Source organism: Mugil cephalus, chromosome 11 (genome assembly GCF_022458985.1).
Source record: "Mugil cephalus isolate CIBA_MC_2020 chromosome 11, CIBA_Mcephalus_1.1, whole genome shotgun sequence".
In the NCBI taxonomy this organism is placed as follows: domain Eukaryota; kingdom Metazoa; phylum Chordata; class Actinopteri; order Mugiliformes; family Mugilidae; genus Mugil; species Mugil cephalus.
In genome coordinates, this window is record NC_061780.1 from 19,914,329 (window position 1) to 19,931,349 (window position 17,021).

At 45.0% G+C, this 17,021-nt stretch overlaps 1 protein-coding gene across 1 annotated transcript in view; it reads right to left on the bottom strand.

Annotated features, from left to right (window-relative positions):
- Positions 1 to 103: 103 nt before the first annotated feature.
- The window catches only part of klhl32 (kelch-like family member 32), a 29,691-nt gene continuing 12,773 nt past the window's right edge, over positions 104 to 17,021 (bottom strand). The window contains exons 5-11 of the mRNA XM_047599589.1: positions 13,034 to 13,132; positions 10,093 to 10,308; positions 6,931 to 7,657; positions 6,479 to 6,537; positions 4,221 to 4,413; positions 1,886 to 1,980; positions 104 to 492 (exon numbers count right to left, since the gene is read on the bottom strand). Coding sequence (XP_047455545.1) covers positions 331 to 492; positions 1,886 to 1,980; positions 4,221 to 4,413; positions 6,479 to 6,537; positions 6,931 to 7,657; positions 10,093 to 10,308; positions 13,034 to 13,132 — 1,551 coding nt within the window. The 3' untranslated portion in view covers positions 104 to 330. The remainder of the gene's footprint in view (positions 493 to 1,885; positions 1,981 to 4,220; positions 4,414 to 6,478; positions 6,538 to 6,930; positions 7,658 to 10,092; positions 10,309 to 13,033; positions 13,133 to 17,021) is intronic.

Consider the following 17,021-nt stretch of genomic DNA (forward strand, 5'->3'; position numbering starts at 1 on the left):
CCACTAAAGTGATTATAGAGGTTAAATAGAAGTGTTTTTAGCTTAAAAAACAAAAAAAAAGCTTCTACATGGGTTATGAGAAGTAAAGTCTTTTTTTTTTTTCTGAGTAGTTCCACAACGTCCATTGACGTTTTGTCCCTGTGTCTTCATTCCGGTGTTGTTTTCCTAACTTCCTCACTGAAGTGATGAATCAGTCTTTGGGGAAATATATCAAATGCGGCGTTTTACTTCGTCAGCAGCTCGTTCCGTAGAAGCTGAAAGAATAACATGGCTCTTGTGATTCAGTAAAGTTCCGTTGTGTTTGCTGTCCGCTGCAGACGTTTCAGCGGCTTAAACGGCACCTATCCTGTGATGGGGTACTTGTAGAGTCTGCAGGTTTGGGCAGGTGAAGTAAGGAGCGGGGAGGAAACAGGTTGCTATCCCGTTGGAGGCGAATGGCAGTGTCGGTCCGTAGAAAACCTCCTCTTTCCCCTCTGCGCTCAGATCCAGCACCTGGAGAGAGGAGATTCGCATTGCAGTATACTGGACAGACACACTCGTGATGAACTTCTTACCTTACACCAGTTGTAAACGTGGCAGCGAGTTATGTGAGTAGTTTGGGCTAGGCTAACACACAGCTGGAGGGATGGCTGAAATGTCTAAATAACTACAGGCCGGATGGCCATGAAATTCCCAAATAATTTTGATGATCCTCTTACGTTTTCTTTATCCCACCCCATGTGGATAACTTGCGAATTTAGGGGAAGTGTCAAAACAGCTATTAGACAGCTTGCCGTGGAATGTGGCTCACACTTTCAAGCCCCATAAAGTCTAAATCTCAAGTTTCTCACATACTTTGGTTTATGATCAACTGAGCATACCCCTCATGTAAAATGTACGCAAAAAGAGAACCGTACACGAGAGAATGGTCCAGGGGCAGGACAAGGAATAATTTGAGGATGTTCCCTTGATGGTAAATTGTCATTTTACTGCACCTCAAGCATCATTCAATAATCCCTGACTGTGCTAGCAGGACTGTTAATATGCTAAACTAGCATGATAACATTACACTTAGAAACATCAGCGTCTTAGCATTGTCACTGTGACAACATGCTTTAGCAGCACTACCTAACAAACTAACTAACTAACTAGACAGGCTGGAAACTTTTAAAAGCTGTTTAGAACATAATGAAAAAGTAATGGCTATCAATGAGTACAGCAAGTGCACATTAAGAGAAAATGTCTCCTTTCTTACAAAACTCTGAGATACTGCATATACTGTACCTCAGCCAGTACTTGGAAAACTCTGAAAGTTAGTGTGTTGTCTTTTCAGATATGCCTTTTAAGTAATAAATTCAACTTTTCTTTGTGACTCTATGCTTACAGTATCTGCGAGAAAAATAAAGTGGAGTAAAGGTCAGCTACAGGGCCTTGTGCGGAATTCAAAAGACACAACAGGCCTCGTTGAACTGAACCAGTCTTCAGAAGCCAATTACACAAACAATTCAAATCGCTGAGGCAGAGAGTGAGTGCCTTGGATGTTACTTCAGCTGTTCCAAGAGCTGGAAGAGCATGTAGACGAGACAAATTCAGATAATGCGTGCTGACCTCGTGATACAGCACAATCAACCTGACTGCACTTGGAGGGACCATTTAAACAAAACCTTTCCATATTGTTAGACACTGACAGATATTTCCAATGCCTGTACATTTTATCTTCACCTTTAAGTTAAAGCTGAAGTAAATAAAAACTGTTATGTCATCAAAACAGAACCTGGGCCATGGTTCGTCGTCTGACGATTCAATATGTTTTGTGCAAATAATAGTTAGTGGGCTTCTGAGTTATATGAGCAGCATGTCACCCATGGGTGTCGCAACTGTAAAATCCCCCATCTACCCTTCTCACCTGAATGCATGCCAGCGGCTCGTTGGTCCAAATGGAGTATCCTCCAACCACGTAGATCCTGTCATCATGGACAGCTACTCCCGACTCGTTCTGACCTGAGGAGGACAGAGCCGACACGATGCTTCACTGTGCCAAGCAGAGGGCATTACCACGGTATGACTTCCACGTCCCCCCACCCCCCACCCCACCCCCCAAGAGGGAGATAAATGGAGACGGGGCAAGGGCTCACGGGTACGGAGAGCTAGGACTCACCTCCCGCTCTCTTCCTGTCACTTTGTCTTTAAACCTTCACAGACATAATAGGAGGAAAAGATCCTCGTAACAAATGGAGAAAGTCATACGGGAGTAAAGAGGAATGGAAAGCAGCGGCTACACCGTACATGAGCCCATAACCTGAGATCATGAATGCATCCACCTACAGTAAAGACGTGATGGATTGTGTTTTTGAGTGGCTGCGCTCCCTAACACCACCACCACCACCCTGGAGACTAAAGATACAGCATAACCACGCGTCCAAAGTATAGTCGTACAGTATGCGCTTAAATTGCACATCATCCCACCGCCCACTTACAACCAGCAGAGGGTCATTATGTGAGTTTTACTCAACCTACGTTTCCAAATGTATGTACTGTACATCTCTGGAATTAGATTGCAATGTTCTAGGTGGAAAGCCTCGTTTCTCTGACCTCGGACAATTAAATATTTGTGATAATGTTTGACATTATGTGATGTGTTCTGCACATCACACTATATGCCAGTAATTTGGCAAAAATAAATAATTATTTTGTTTTGTTTTTTTAATAAGTTTAAGTTTTCCTGGAAAAAACAAATTTTGCACCATCACTAGGGGCTGCAGGAGAGGACTGGCCTCTTTCGGGTTGTTCTTTTTTTTTTTTTTTCATGAAACACAAATAGCACATAATGGGGACTTGTAAGTATGAAACAAATGTAGGACAGATTTGATTGGTGGGGCCCTGGCGACACAGACCCATGTGACATCTCCCTTTTGCACTTTCTGTTAATAAGAATCTAGTTTGGTACAGAAAAGAAGAGATCTACTGCCTTCTGCTATAGCTGCCTTTTACTTAAGCCTGCAGGAACATTGTTTTCTTTTTTTTAGCCACACAAGGCAGACAGAGAAACCTGCAACTTACATTGTCAGCTTTGACGTTTACAGAATATATGTCGAATGTGTTGGCGAAAAGTTGCCCATTTGTTCACCCAGCAGACGTTGCGGAGAGCAACATTAGGATTCATTCAGGCTCATGTTTGTGGCCACTTGCTTTTCCAGCTCTGTTTTCAGTTAATTCCTGACAGAAAGATATTTAGCTCATAAATGCAGCACATGTCGAGTGGTAGAGACTTTACTTATATGCGGCCGTATTAATAAATGACACAAATGGGGAAGCGGTGAGCCATCTGAGTAATGAAACGAAAGCGACATTTTCAAGTGGTGTTTTTCAACACATTTACTTTAAAATACATCAGCTCTAGGGGAGCAGTTGCACCTTTGTTGCTCAGCTACATTATACACTCCATTCCCCAGAATTCACATAGTGGAGTGTGACCACATGGGGTGATGATAGTCATCCCTTTTTGTTGCTTCCCCACTCCCTCTAACAGATTGTGTAGTGTCTCAATGTCTCAATAAGGAACGACAAGGCCTTCTTTCATGCGGCTGTTCCGGTTGGTGATTTATCGACAGAGCAGTGTTGGAAAATACTCTTTTCCACTTTTCTTGCACATCAGATGAGATGACTGATGCTACCATCGCGTCTGCACCGCATTTGTGAAGCTACAACCGGGAAACCGTTAGCTTAGCTCAAGCACTCAGACTGCAGATGCAGGGATAACCTGATCTTGCCTGTGTCAGGCTGCATCCGGCTGGGGATGGATGCTGCCATCAAGGACCGTCATTGCTCTGGTGTAGGTGGGTGGTGCATGTCTAAGTAACATCCACGCGAATGCCAGGTCCAAACATTTCCCAGCAGAACACTTCACCTGTAAGTAGTTTTAATGTTGTGGCTGGTCGGTGTATATCTGGTTTGTTTAATCCTGACTAAAATCCAGGTCAAAATGAGCAAAATTCCAATTTTATGGGCGATTACGCAACAGGATATTTCTGGAGTCAGCGAGAAGTTGCCAGGCAAACATGGTACAGTGCAGTCTTATGCGAAGCTAACTGAGCTCCGTATACAGGCACAAGGGTCGTATCAATCATCCCATCTAATGATCGGAGTGAGTCGGTCGAAATTACTCATTCGCCGCGGCTCGTGTAATCACAGCCGGAACTTTGAAAAGTTGACAAGTGCAGTGACGTCATTACTTTGCCCACCTGTGAGGAGGCTGAAGGAGCAGCGCGTCCACGTGTCCAGGTCCATGTTGTAGGAGTCGATGTGGCGGACCAGGATGCGGTCGTTGTTGTAATCCAAGTCGTTCCCGCCGAGCACGTAGAGCTGCCTCCTCACCGCCGCCATCACGTGGTACACGCGCCTCTGCATCATGGGACTGCGGGCCAACCACTGGTCCTGAAGAGGAGGAGGAGGAGGAGGAGGTGGACAGACGGAATGAAAGAAGGTAGAAAATTAGAGATGTAGTACAAAGAGGGAGGGAAGGAGAAACGGAGAGGGTGGAAAGAGAAGGAGGACGAATAAGGAGATTAATATTTAAGCATATCCATGCATGGGTAATTGATGTATGCTCAGCGCTAGATAAATAACGTGACACTGGAGCTCTGGTTTATACTAATGACTTCCCTCCCTATTTCTAATCATATGTTTCAGCCACTCCATTTTACACAGAGGATCCCTGCTCATTTCACTAAGTGTGTCGAAGCTTATTTTGTGTCAGTGTGTGTGCTTGATTGAGGCAGAGAATGAGAGTGTGTGTGTGTGTGTGAGTGTGTGTGTGTGTGTGTGTCTGCTGGGAGCTGACGGGTGGCCATCTGTTGAGGGTAGAGTGGGTGGGGGGTTGCTGTTGCTCTGGCAGGTGAATGTAGATTCATGGTGAATACAAATGAGACGCTCCTCGCTCCCCCGTTTCCACGCAGACATGTACAAACACAGACCCATATGGATGTGCACCTTACACATATACACACGGACTACCGCCATACTACTATATAAAGCCTCGCTGAGCCTCCTTAGCAGCTGCCTCATATGCATACACAAACACAAAGTGAGGCTCACTACATTCCTACGTGGTGCGCGATATTTAATTTAAAATCTGTCTCACGCATTGCGATGCGCTGATGGGGGGGAACATCACGAGGTGCGTTTTTACGTGACCATTCAGCGCGGGCTATTAACTAAAAATCTGAGCCGCAGTACTTTTGCTGTTGTAGTATTTTGAGTTTTTCTATGTAGTTTTCCTTTTTTTTTTCCCCCATTAGTTTCCATATGGTGTGAAAATCAATTAACAAACTCTTGACACCTGCCTGTTGTGTAATCCATCACAGTGAACATAAGGCCTGCAATCATTTTCTTTAAATAAAAAAAAAAAGGCAACAACAACAACAAAAAACTATTGTTACACTGATGGTTTAGGGGGAGTTTTTCTTTCAAAAGTACACACATCACTTGAAGCATCACTTCACGATAATGATTTGATCAAATTGAAACGCAGATGTAATATTAAATGTTAGGCAGAGCCCAACGTGACGGTACATTTCACGGGGCTTTACGGTCTCAACAACACTGAACGACCTGGAAGACTTGTGCTGCGTGCTGCTGCAGATCTGCCTCTTCAAGAAGCAATCGTACATTTTAATCTACACCGATAAGTCGTAACATTATGACCGCCTTCCTAATATTACGTAGGTCTCCCTTGTGCCTCCAAAACAGTTGTGGCTCATCAGAGAATGTGTTGTTAGTGGGGGCCTTTGGGGCCTCTGTGGATCAGGCTTGTTCCAGTGCACCCCACAGATACTTGATCGGTTCAGGACCTAGTGAATTTGGAGGCCAGGTCAACACATTGTGCTGTTCTTCACGTTTAAGTACATGTCTAAGTAACATCCATGCAAAAGTTTCAGAGCAGAATATTGTACAAGGTCGATGTTATTTACTTCTACTGTCAGTGGTTTTAATGTTGTGGCTGATTTGTGTGTCTTTTTAACATGTAAACACTGACGCACTGTGACTTTAAACATGACAGCTGCCTGTACACATGCAGAAGACCCAGAGCAACATGGACACTCATTTGGAGTGTTGTTCCACCTCTATCTGTTTTGGTGCACAGTCTACTCTTGGAAGAAAATGAAGCTTTTTGTTTGTTAAATGCAACCTTGTGCTTCACAGTCTACTTGAGCAGGTAGTTTGCTGTTGGTTCATCAGATTTTGTAAAGCTGTTTGCTGCTATTGGAAACAGTTAATGAAAGCACAAAGGGTGAAACAGTTAAACTGAAGGCCATAAAACCAGAAAAGTTAAAAGTGAAAAACTACAAAGAACAGAAGAGAACTGTGGAGTTGTATGATAGTTTAAGATACGTTTATGTGTTTATGTGGAACAGATTGTCTTAACCAGTTTTAAATATATATTTTATAATTTGTGTCATTCAACGCTAAGAAATACTGTATCTGATCGCTTCATATTCACCTGTTCCGGGTCGTAGACCATCAACCGATTTTGGTACTGAGCAGTGTTTGTCACCCCTCCTGTAAGAAAAAACAAAACATTTCTCAGTGGCACATTTTTGTACAAAATTTTACACAAAATATTCGTTTTCCTTGCCCTCGAAAAGGTCGCACGGGGGGCTGGAGTCTGTCCCAGCAGTCACTGGGGAAAAGGTGGGGTGCAGCTTGGACAGGCTGCCAGTTCATTACCGGGCCAACACAAAGAGACAAAGGCTCATTCGTGCTCACATTCACACCTTGGGCCTATTTAGAATCATCAGTTGGCCTCACATGTGTGTCTTTGGACTGTGAGAAGAAGCTGAAGCACAGGAGAAAAACCACGCAGATAGAGGGAGAGCATGCAAGTACAGAGATGTGGTTGCTAACCACTGTACCACTGTAGAATGGAAATAAAGTTCATTTTTGAGGGTATACCTGAGATCCAGAGCAGATCGTCAGCCACACAGCCGGCGTGGCAGGACAGTGACCGGTCGAAGGGCTGGACAAACATCCATTTGTTCCTCTTGGGGCAGTAGCGCTCCACAGAGGGCAGCACCTGCCTCAGCTCATTCCTGCCACCCACTGCGTACAGGTACTGACCCAGCGCTCCCAGGACAAAGTGTTCCCTGCACGCCTTCATGGGCGCAATCTCAGTCCACCGGTTTCCCCTGGGGTCATATCTACAAGCAGTCCTTACCGCACACGTCCTCCCAGTGGCGTGCTCCACCTCGCCGCCCACGACGAATAAGAAATTCCCCATCACGGCCACGCAGTGGTGGCTGCGCCCCGTGGGCATGGGCGCCAGCTCGCTCCAGTTCGACCCTCCCGCCACGCGCACGTGATCCTGCGCGGCCGGGTTGAAGTAGCGCAGCTCCCGGACCCGGCTCACCTCCCGCTTCCGCCCGCCGACTATGTAAAGGGTGAGGGACTGGAAGCGGGGCCTGGTGCGCGCCGACTGCCGGAGGGGCTGGGCGAAGGTGGCGTGGTGGTAGTCGAGGGCCTCATCCACCAGGGCGGCAGCGGTGGGGCTGGACTGCACCAGAGGGTGGCTCCTGGCGAGGTGATGGAGGGTGGCGACCTCCATCAAGCCGTAGCGGACGTGCTGGAGGAGGTCTTCGGTGTACTGGTAGCGACAGTCGTGTTCCAACCACAGAACGACCAGCTGAGCAAAGAAGAGCCAAAGAGAACAGTTATGGACTGTATTCATTCAGTCATTCACAATAAGGAAGCAAATTTAGCGCGACATGCTGTTGCCACTTCGCTCTAACTAAGCAGCTCTTTACCAAAAAAAGAGGCCGACTAAAATATTTATCATCTTGTTGTTTGCTATTACCGGTGGAACGGCTAATTCAACTTTAATGCACCGCTAGATAACTGTAAAATCACTGTTCTACCAAAAACATGATGGTTTAAAGTGCATCATCTTAAACTCGATACGTGTTTTCTCTTTTAATGTATAATCTAGGAAATAAACTCTTGTTGACTTTTTTTTTTCTTTAAACTAAAGACTTGCCACCCTGGTCTGTTGAAAGCGAAAAGAAAGAGGAATAGGAGGAAGGGATAATGGGTGTGGAGGGAGAAGCAGTATTAGTAGGCAAGGAAAAACAAAAACAAAAAAAAGATGGGAGTAATAAAAACTGTTGAAGGACTTCTAATCAGAATTACTTTCCTAGACACCTATAGGGTGTTGCAGCAAGATTGAGGGACTGCAGCCACATACAGTATATAGCTGCCAACACACACACACAGGCGCACACACACACACACACACTTAGCATTTATTAATCAGCAGCATTCAATATACAGACTGTAAATATCCACAGGCACACTCCTTTGTTTAATGCCGGCGGACCCGGGTAGCGTGGAAGGGATTTAATTGAACTTGAGAGCGGTGGAAGGTTATTTAGCTGCGACGAGGTGCGAATGTGGGCGAGATGACTGGAGATCACTGATACCATTATCTGGGAAAACCGAGTGGTTTTTAATGCGGCGTGTGCAGAGACTGAGAACTTATCCCGGCGAACTGGAGGCAAGTTTTATTGGGCACAAGCCGCGTCAAACACGACCAAGAACGAATTAACAGCGTCCCAACTGAAATGATAATAATAATAATAATAACGCAGGATCTGGTGTGTGATGCATGCACACATACTGCATGCACATGGTGTGTGCGCTATCTTTGCACAATAATAAAAAAAGAAGAGGTGCTTCCCTTTATTTCTAAAGGTGTGAACGCGCGGCAAACGTGCGAGTCAGGCCGCCGTCTTCTTTGTGGTGTCTGTGCCACTCTCCTGTCTCTTCCTCCCGTTCCTCTATCCCTCACCCCACCTCTCTCCTCCTCATCGCTCTGAAGTGACAGTGTGTGTGCGTGTGTGTGTGTGTGTGTGTGAGTGTGTGTGTGCGTGCCACGGCAGCTGACTGTGAAGGTCACGCTGCATCACACAACTTCCTCGGGGCACAGAATAAATCAACTCCTTCTCCCTCCTTTCCAAAAGAAAGTGTGTGTGTGTGTGTGCGTGTATGTGTGAGTGCACTGTGTGTGTGTGCGTGCGTGCGCGCGCGTGAGGGGAAGCTACGGAAAGGCAGAGCAAAAGATGGCGAGAAAAGAAAAGAGAGAAAGAGAGAGGGAGGGGAAAAAACAAAGCAGAGAAAATGTGATTTCCAGAGCGTGAGAGACTCTAAGAAAACTCTGAGTGACGATGATTGACGGCCAAGCTATATCAGTCCGGTATTGGCGTGCACCCCGGCACCCCCCCCCCATGGCCCCCACCCTTTCGGACGGCGGCCCCCGCTTGCCGTTCGCTTCCGTCTGATGCCCAAATTAACCTTCTGGGCGAAGTGAAGGAGGCCCAAAGCAGCCTAATCAGAGGCTGATTATGGCGGCGGCGGCTGGCTAAAGGGTCAGGGTAATTGTGCCATCAGAGGCCTGATTGTTTTCAATCAGACGGGCGGCCGAGTGACAGCTGGGGGATTGGGGCCCTGATGGAGCCGCGGTGGGCCTAATCAGAGAGGAGAAGGGGAGAGAGAAAGAAAGAAAGAAAGAAAGAAAGAAAGCGAGAGAGGGAGTGAGAAGCGCGGGGGTGGGTGGGTGGGTGGGTGTGCGGGAGGGGGCGGAGGGGGCTGATTGGTGCAAATGAACAGTCAAAACGGCAAGTCCCCACCCCGCGCTGCCGCTTCACTCCACAATCCCGGCAGTTCATCACACACACACACGCCTGCACGAGTGCACGTCTATCACTCTGCAGCGCGCACAGTCACGAGGAGTCCTTCCTCGCACATATCCTCATTAATATAAACAAACAGTATATGAGATGCAGATGGCAGTGTTTAATTTCTTGCGTACTGCTCTGTTTGCGTCATCCATCCGCGTGTGTGTGTGTGTGTGTGTGTGCGTGTGTGTGTGTGTGTTCTACTGTATGTAGAGATTAGTTTGGTGCCAAGGTGCCATTTGTTCAACTTTACGAGCAGAGGTGGTTGTTTCTCACTTTAATTCCCATCAAAATATTTTCATAACAGAACGGTTTAACAGCTTAACACTGCATCCCATGCAGAACCCACGGTTACACACACACACATTACACATTGCACCCGCCGTACCTTCCATATCTCCTCTTCACTCAGGGAGGTGAGACGATCGCTCTTCAGCACCTCCCTGAGGAGGCGATAGGGCAGCTGCAAGGCCTCGTCCTGTCGGCTCTGGCTCAGCTCCGACAGATGCTCCACCAGGAATCCCACCACGGCCTCCTCTAAGGCGGGGAGGTGGAACAGGTCAGCCACGCGGTACAGCTCCAGGTAGTTCACGCTGCTCAGCTCCTGAGGGAGGGACGGACGCACGGGCACGGCTTCAGAGTCAGCTGACAGATCATGTGAACCTTAAATTACGCCGCGGTGACCAATGAGGATGGGGTCTGTCCGCTCAATGTATGTCCACCGCGCATAAATTGTGACCAACTTGCGAACACATGTCACCCGAATCCTCAGTTTGATGAGAAGACTAGCTCGACCTGCTCTCGCCGGTTTGTGCGAGGTGTTATTTTGTTAGCAGCTATATTTAGTTGGAAATGTCCTTATGTAATATTCAATTTAGTCTTCTTTTGTGCTTGCGGCTCTTTTGTGTGCAGTTTGTCAAAATTAAAAAAAAAAGGATAAACACTCATCGCCGACGCACACTGTGTATAAGTCTTTGGTATGTATACATTAATTATAAGAAGATCTCGGTGTCATGACAACAATGCAGATGTCATATATGGAGACAGAGAGAAAAAAAAAAGAAAGAAAATGGTCAGGAATGGAATAAGACTGCCATCTTCTGGCTGTCTTTAAGAGCATGCCAGGAAATCGACTATTTCACATCATCATGGATCATTAGATTTTACCTATGTTGAAACGTTGGAATGAAAACAAGAATAAAATGTTTAAATTTTAAAATTCGATGCTAAGTATCCAAATAACAACAGGATGTTATTAGTGGGGACCTTTGCGTCCTATGGGTTGCAGGGATCAGTGGATTTGGCTTGTTCCAGAGTATCCAACAGATACTTGATCAGTTTGGAATGTAGCGAATTTGGAATTTTTGTTGTTGTTGTTGTTGTTCCTAAGCCATTTTTGTGCATATGCCTTCATGGAGTGTCATTGCCCTGGGTATGGGGGTGTCTAGTCTGGTCTAGGTGGGTATTACATGTCTAAGTATCATCCACATAAATGCCAGGTCCAAACGTTTCCCAGCAGAGCATTGCATTTTCACAAGATGTTGGATGTTATTTACTTCTCCTATCAAGCTGATACTGAGTGACACTCAGTGGCTGAGGCAACAGGCTGATTTTCAATCCACTGCTGAAGTGCCTCAGAAAATCAATGCTGCTGTTCTTGCGAATAGCAAAAATAGCAGTAGGTTCATATGACAACTGTGTTGAGTTTAGTGTGTTAGTACGTAGTAAAATTCACAACGTAAAGCCAATTCAGTCAGTTTTCTGTTATAATGAGTTTTGGTCTGGTCTTCAATAGAAAACCAAGAGTGGTGAGTCTTTCACATCCACCAGGTGGCACATTAGAGCTACGTTTAGCATTGTGATGTAACTGTAAAGACTTGAATGGTGGAGCGCAGTATAAAAAGATTACAGTGGAGCTGCAGAGGATTGGAAGCCACCATCACATGTATAAGATTAAATAGTAGTGTATATCTAGTAGGAGAGTAGATAATGATTAAGTGATGATTAAGCGACTTAAACCCACTGCAAAATGCCCAAATTTTAGGGAATATATTCGGTAAGAGTATCAAACAGCTGGGATTATTTCTCCTCTGCAGAAAGCCTCAACCCGATTTGTTTTTATCGGCAGCCTGGATATGTATCCAGAGGACAGTCAGCTGACTTCTGCTTTTGTTCTTGTGATAGAATGTATGAAACACGCAGCCGGGTGGCCCACTTCTTGAGGAGATCTGGACTTGGGCGTCCTGCACTAGATGACAAGCATAAATCCCCGAGAGCAACACACTGACTGTGAGAGAGTCCTCTAACTGACTCTGACCGCTAACCTTGCTGCAGAGGTTTTGCAGTTCATTATGGATTACTGCAGAGGACTGAAGAATGACAGCAAGTAGATAGACGAAAAGACTCATGTCCGTACACAAAACATGACGCTACATGACGCTTAGCGTAAAGATAGCAGAGGGTAACAGGTAGTCTAATCACAGCATATATTTTCTGACCATCTATTCAAAGACAAGTTGACAACTTTTAACTTTAAACTTGCCTTTTCACAGTTCACTTTGTGGTGATTATATGAGAAATTATAAATTGTAATTTATCAATAAGTGAGCTTTAGGTGAGCTGTCCAGACTGAATTTGCAACGTTTTGTTTCCAGTCCTAACTCTCGTCTGACTCGAGCTGCGCACCGTTTACAGCGCACAAACTTGGGACGGGTTCAAATCTTCAAGATGGGAAAGCTACTAAGTATATTTCTCAATATTTTCACCTGTTCCTTTACACTACTACTATTCACTGGTTTTGTGGAGAAAAGGAGGATCCCATGCAACGCACATCGCAGACTTTATGTCAACAAGAAATCCTGACCCTTTAACCTGCGAAAACATCAAAATAATCTCTAGGTAAATTAACGGTGAATCCTCGTTCATAACAAAGCAGGACACGCTGCTTAAAAAAACAGAATGTGTACACTTGTATTCCGGCCTAGCGTGTCCCTTCCCTCTCTTTCATAATAGTCATGGTTTAATCATTTAAAAAAAAAATAAAAAAATCTGGGTCACTTACACCTTAAAGAAAATCTTGATCCATTTGGTTTTTGTTGTCGGAGATTTAAATTAGTCTAGACAGGATGAAAATGGAGGAACTGAATGGCACCAACACATGTCTTTAAGATTCAGTTGTATTACAGGATATCTGTGAACTTTGTGAGAAGCCTGTAGTATGAGTCTTCTATTTCTGTAACTCTTCTAAGAAGATCGCCAAAGGACAGACGAGGACAGCTTTGTGTGTGTGTGTGTGTGTGTGTTTGTGTGTGTTTGTGTGTGTGGCGCACCTGGATGAGGTAGTGCGAGCAGAGGCTGAGGAGCTCCAGCAGCTGAAGGTGGCTGCCTGCAGACAGGACGTCCTGGATCACCGCCGGCTCCAGCAGAATCTGACCACACAAATAAAAACAAGGTCATTAAGTTTCTTTCTCTCTTTTTATCGGCCCTCCCCGAGGTCCAGTTACACTGCAGTCAAGTTTCAGTTACGCTGAACAAGCTAACACGAGTTTTTGTAATTTTCACATTTACTTGCAATAATTTACAGCAGACAGACTGAATAATATGGCAATGTTAAATTAGTATGCATGTCTATACACTACCAGTCAAAAGTTTTAGAAGTGTCCTCTGGTATAGTTGGTCAGAGCTTCATCCTACAGCAAGATAATGACCCAAAACTTCAGTCCAAGCTCTACCAGAACTACCTCAGGATAAAAACAAGACGGAAAGCTTGAAAACATGGGAGTGGACCACGGCCCAGTCTCTGGACTTTAACCCCATGGAGCTGGTTTGTGATGAACTGGACAGAAGAGTGAAATCAAAGCACCCTACAAGTGACACACATTTCTGGGAACTTCTGCGACAAAATTAGGAAGAACTCTCACCATTTTAGAAAGAAAGAACGTCACAAAAATGTTCAGCCAAAGATGGTTATTTTAAAGAGTCGAAAGTTTAGAACATATTCTGGGTTATAAACTGATTCCATGATTTTTTTGTTTATTTTGTCTATGCTTTCATTTCAGGGTAAAATGAGACATTAAACTGCAAAGAAAGAAATATTGGATAATTATAAAACCTTTGTCCGGTAGTGTATGTACTTTATGTGTCTGCAAATCAGAACAGTGCACACTTTGTCTTTAGAGCCTTTACAGACCGGAACTGTGCTGCACAGCAACACAGCTCAAGAAATGAATACAGCTCCAGTTCTGCCAAAATGCTTCCTGTTTAGCTGAATGAACTGAAAACTATCTGCTCAGCGCGTCCTTCTGTTTCCTCCATATTTCCTACCCGTGTGTAATATAAATCTCTGAAACACAGCCGGTTCTTACTTCTGCGCTGTCAGGTAGCGGAGCCAGGTAGTGTTGGAGCAGCACACTAACAGGACCGCGGAATTAAATATCCATTAATCAGTGGAATAATACCCCAATCAGACTAAACGTGCCCCGCGTTGCCTCTCACAGCATGGACTCGCCTTTTCCCAAATACAGTTTGATTTTTAAAAAGGCAGGAACCAATCTTTGGTAATCCGTTCAGCAGCACTGCCCTACATAGCCACAGAACCGTGACTGCATCAGTAGTGAAAGTGAGAAAAATGACTTCATCATTTGCCTCCCTTGCCTCTCCACTGTTGATAGAGCAGTGGGCTGAACATTGTTTAGCAGCACTCATGAGTATCATTGTTTTGTTTTTTTTGTTTGTTTTTTTTGCCGAAGCCTACTTATTATTTATGAATTTGAAAACGGAGCAGATGTGAATGCAAATGTGCCACTTTCTACCGTCGCTTGTTTGTCCAGTCATTCTAAGTGATGAAGGAAAAAAAAAAACATTTTAGGCAGCATTTGTATGGATGCTTCCATTTAGATACTCGCATTAGTTGACCACTCTAGGATTCATGTGAACGGTTCATGTGTATCCATCAGAGCGTTTGCTTAGAATGGCAAGATATTTTTCCATTAAACTGCATAGAGCCACTTAGAAAAATTTCCCAGCAAGCCTTTCTGATAAGTATTTTGTTTCATTCCCTGCAATTAGCTGCATCTGCACGTTCCCATTTATCACAGTATGGTTTCCTGCCAGGCCTGGGCAGCAGTCCAGTTAACCACCCACACCATCTATTGCCTTCATAAGCTTAAAACATATTAAGATGGAGAGGAATAACAAGTGGTTGTTGACTTCAGTTACTGGGATCTGTTCGGGACTTGACAGAGAACAGAAATGCTGCGATCTTTGATCACCAATCACAATCAAAATTCTCCCAATCTCAGAAAACTCGATCCCAATCAGCTTCTATGAGACGACTGTGAGCTGAGACGTTAGAAGCATCAAACGCCGCGTTCTCTTCTTTGACTCGATCGGCGACCCGCCAGGCGGCGGTGGCAAAAGACGGCAAGCCGAAATAATGACTGTAATAACTGAACGCATTTCATATCATGCTCTCCTCTTCACTCCGGAGGCCCACTACACTTAGAGCACTTCAGCCTTCAGCGCAGCAGAAGTCAGTTTTATAACACCGTGCCTGTTTCAGTGTGGGAGTACAATGGGCTCTTGTATAAACCGACATTTGCTGTGCTCCCTACTTGCGAGGAGGAGATGAAATAAAATAAAGAGAAGACGCTCGTAGGGCAGAGCAAATGCGTCGTCCGCCTCAGGATCTGACCCATGTAGGCTCAGTCCACTTCGCACATTCAGCTGATGCACGGTCCTGGGGATGCAGGAAATTTCCCAGCGACGTTAGTCTGGGAGCATCCTGCGACAGCGCGTCTCTTCACTCACACTGCTGGCCTGTGACATGTGGCTGAAGGATTTTTAGTAGGTCATTATTTACGGTGCCCTCATCTCATCTGCTATCATCTCCTCTGGGCAGACAGGAGCTGAGCCAACCAAAGCAGGGCGGCTTGCGAGCCTGCTGTTGACCTACTTACGCAGCCTAACCAACTCACTCTTTGCTCATTTCCACTCTGGAAATAAAATTAGGAATAATTACAAAGTTCCTGGCCTCTCAGTATAGGAAATAAGCCGCTAGGCTGCTTATAGGAGCTAGAGTCATTGGTGCTAAAAAGGTCAAGGAAGGTATTAAATGTGATCACATTATTGGTAGATGGGGTGAGGAGAGCACGCAGTGACGTCACTCACATGACTGCCTCGCAGCTTCAGCGTGGAAATATAATACTCACAGATGTGGGTATAAACCCATGTCTTGCTTGGGTCCCAGAATAATGTTCAGCGGTTGAATATCAGCAGTAAAAGATGTGACCAGTTCATCGTAAAAATCTGTTTAAGCACCCGCACAGTCCTGCTTAACACATTCATCCTGCACCAGAAGCTTATGCTGCTGAGATTAAAGAGGAAATCTGCAAAATCCATTTTTTTTCGTGGCATATTTGGCACTGCTGTATAGTAACCACGGCGTACATTAGCTTAGCATATTGACTGATATGTTAGCTTATTAGCACATAGATGTGCATGTGCTATGCTATGAAAAGCTGAGTTTGTTTGTTTTGTTTGTTGGATTTCCCCAGCTGGAAACACATGCGGTTAGCTTAGCAGGGTGTGCTAAGTAGGAATGCACCGAGTGCCCAAGTGTAAAGGTAAAAACAATGGGAAAATAACTAAAATTTGTTAATAATAAATAAAAATTACAGCTATTTGTTTTGCTTTTGCGCTGTCTGCAGGCATTTTTTTCCCCCACAGAGATTCTATGTAAACGTGTCAAGAACGCTAGCGGTATTAACGCGCAACATGACCACATCCTAGCTGCAAACTTTCAGCTTACGTCCTCAGGAAGGCGTTTTAAAGCTAATCTAGGAAAACAAATTGTTATTCCAGATCTTTTATCCCCTCTGCTATTAGACTTTCAAATCTAAATCCGTCCATGTGGGAAGGAACCCCTGATTTCTTATGTAAGTACTTTTACTACTTACTTTTAATAAGTACTTGACACATTTTTAGGCCTCAAAAAGAGGACGCCTGGTCATCCTAATATTAGGCCCCAATTAATGTGGGTTTGATAAGCCCACACAGCCCCACTGTAAACCCACATTTGCCCATGTTTGCCGAGACTGTGCACCATACTCAGTGCAACACTAGTTACTGAGAGCTGCTTGTACTCGTACTATACATGCTTGGTGTCGAAAATGTGAATTTTGTAACACAGGTCATGTGCGATGAGGTGTGGCATTGCAGGACGGGTTGATAATTAGCGGCTGGGGTGGCTGGATAGCTGAGGGAGCCATGGCATCCAAATGAAACAGCCAGGTGTCCTCTCTTCAGAAAGTGCTTATT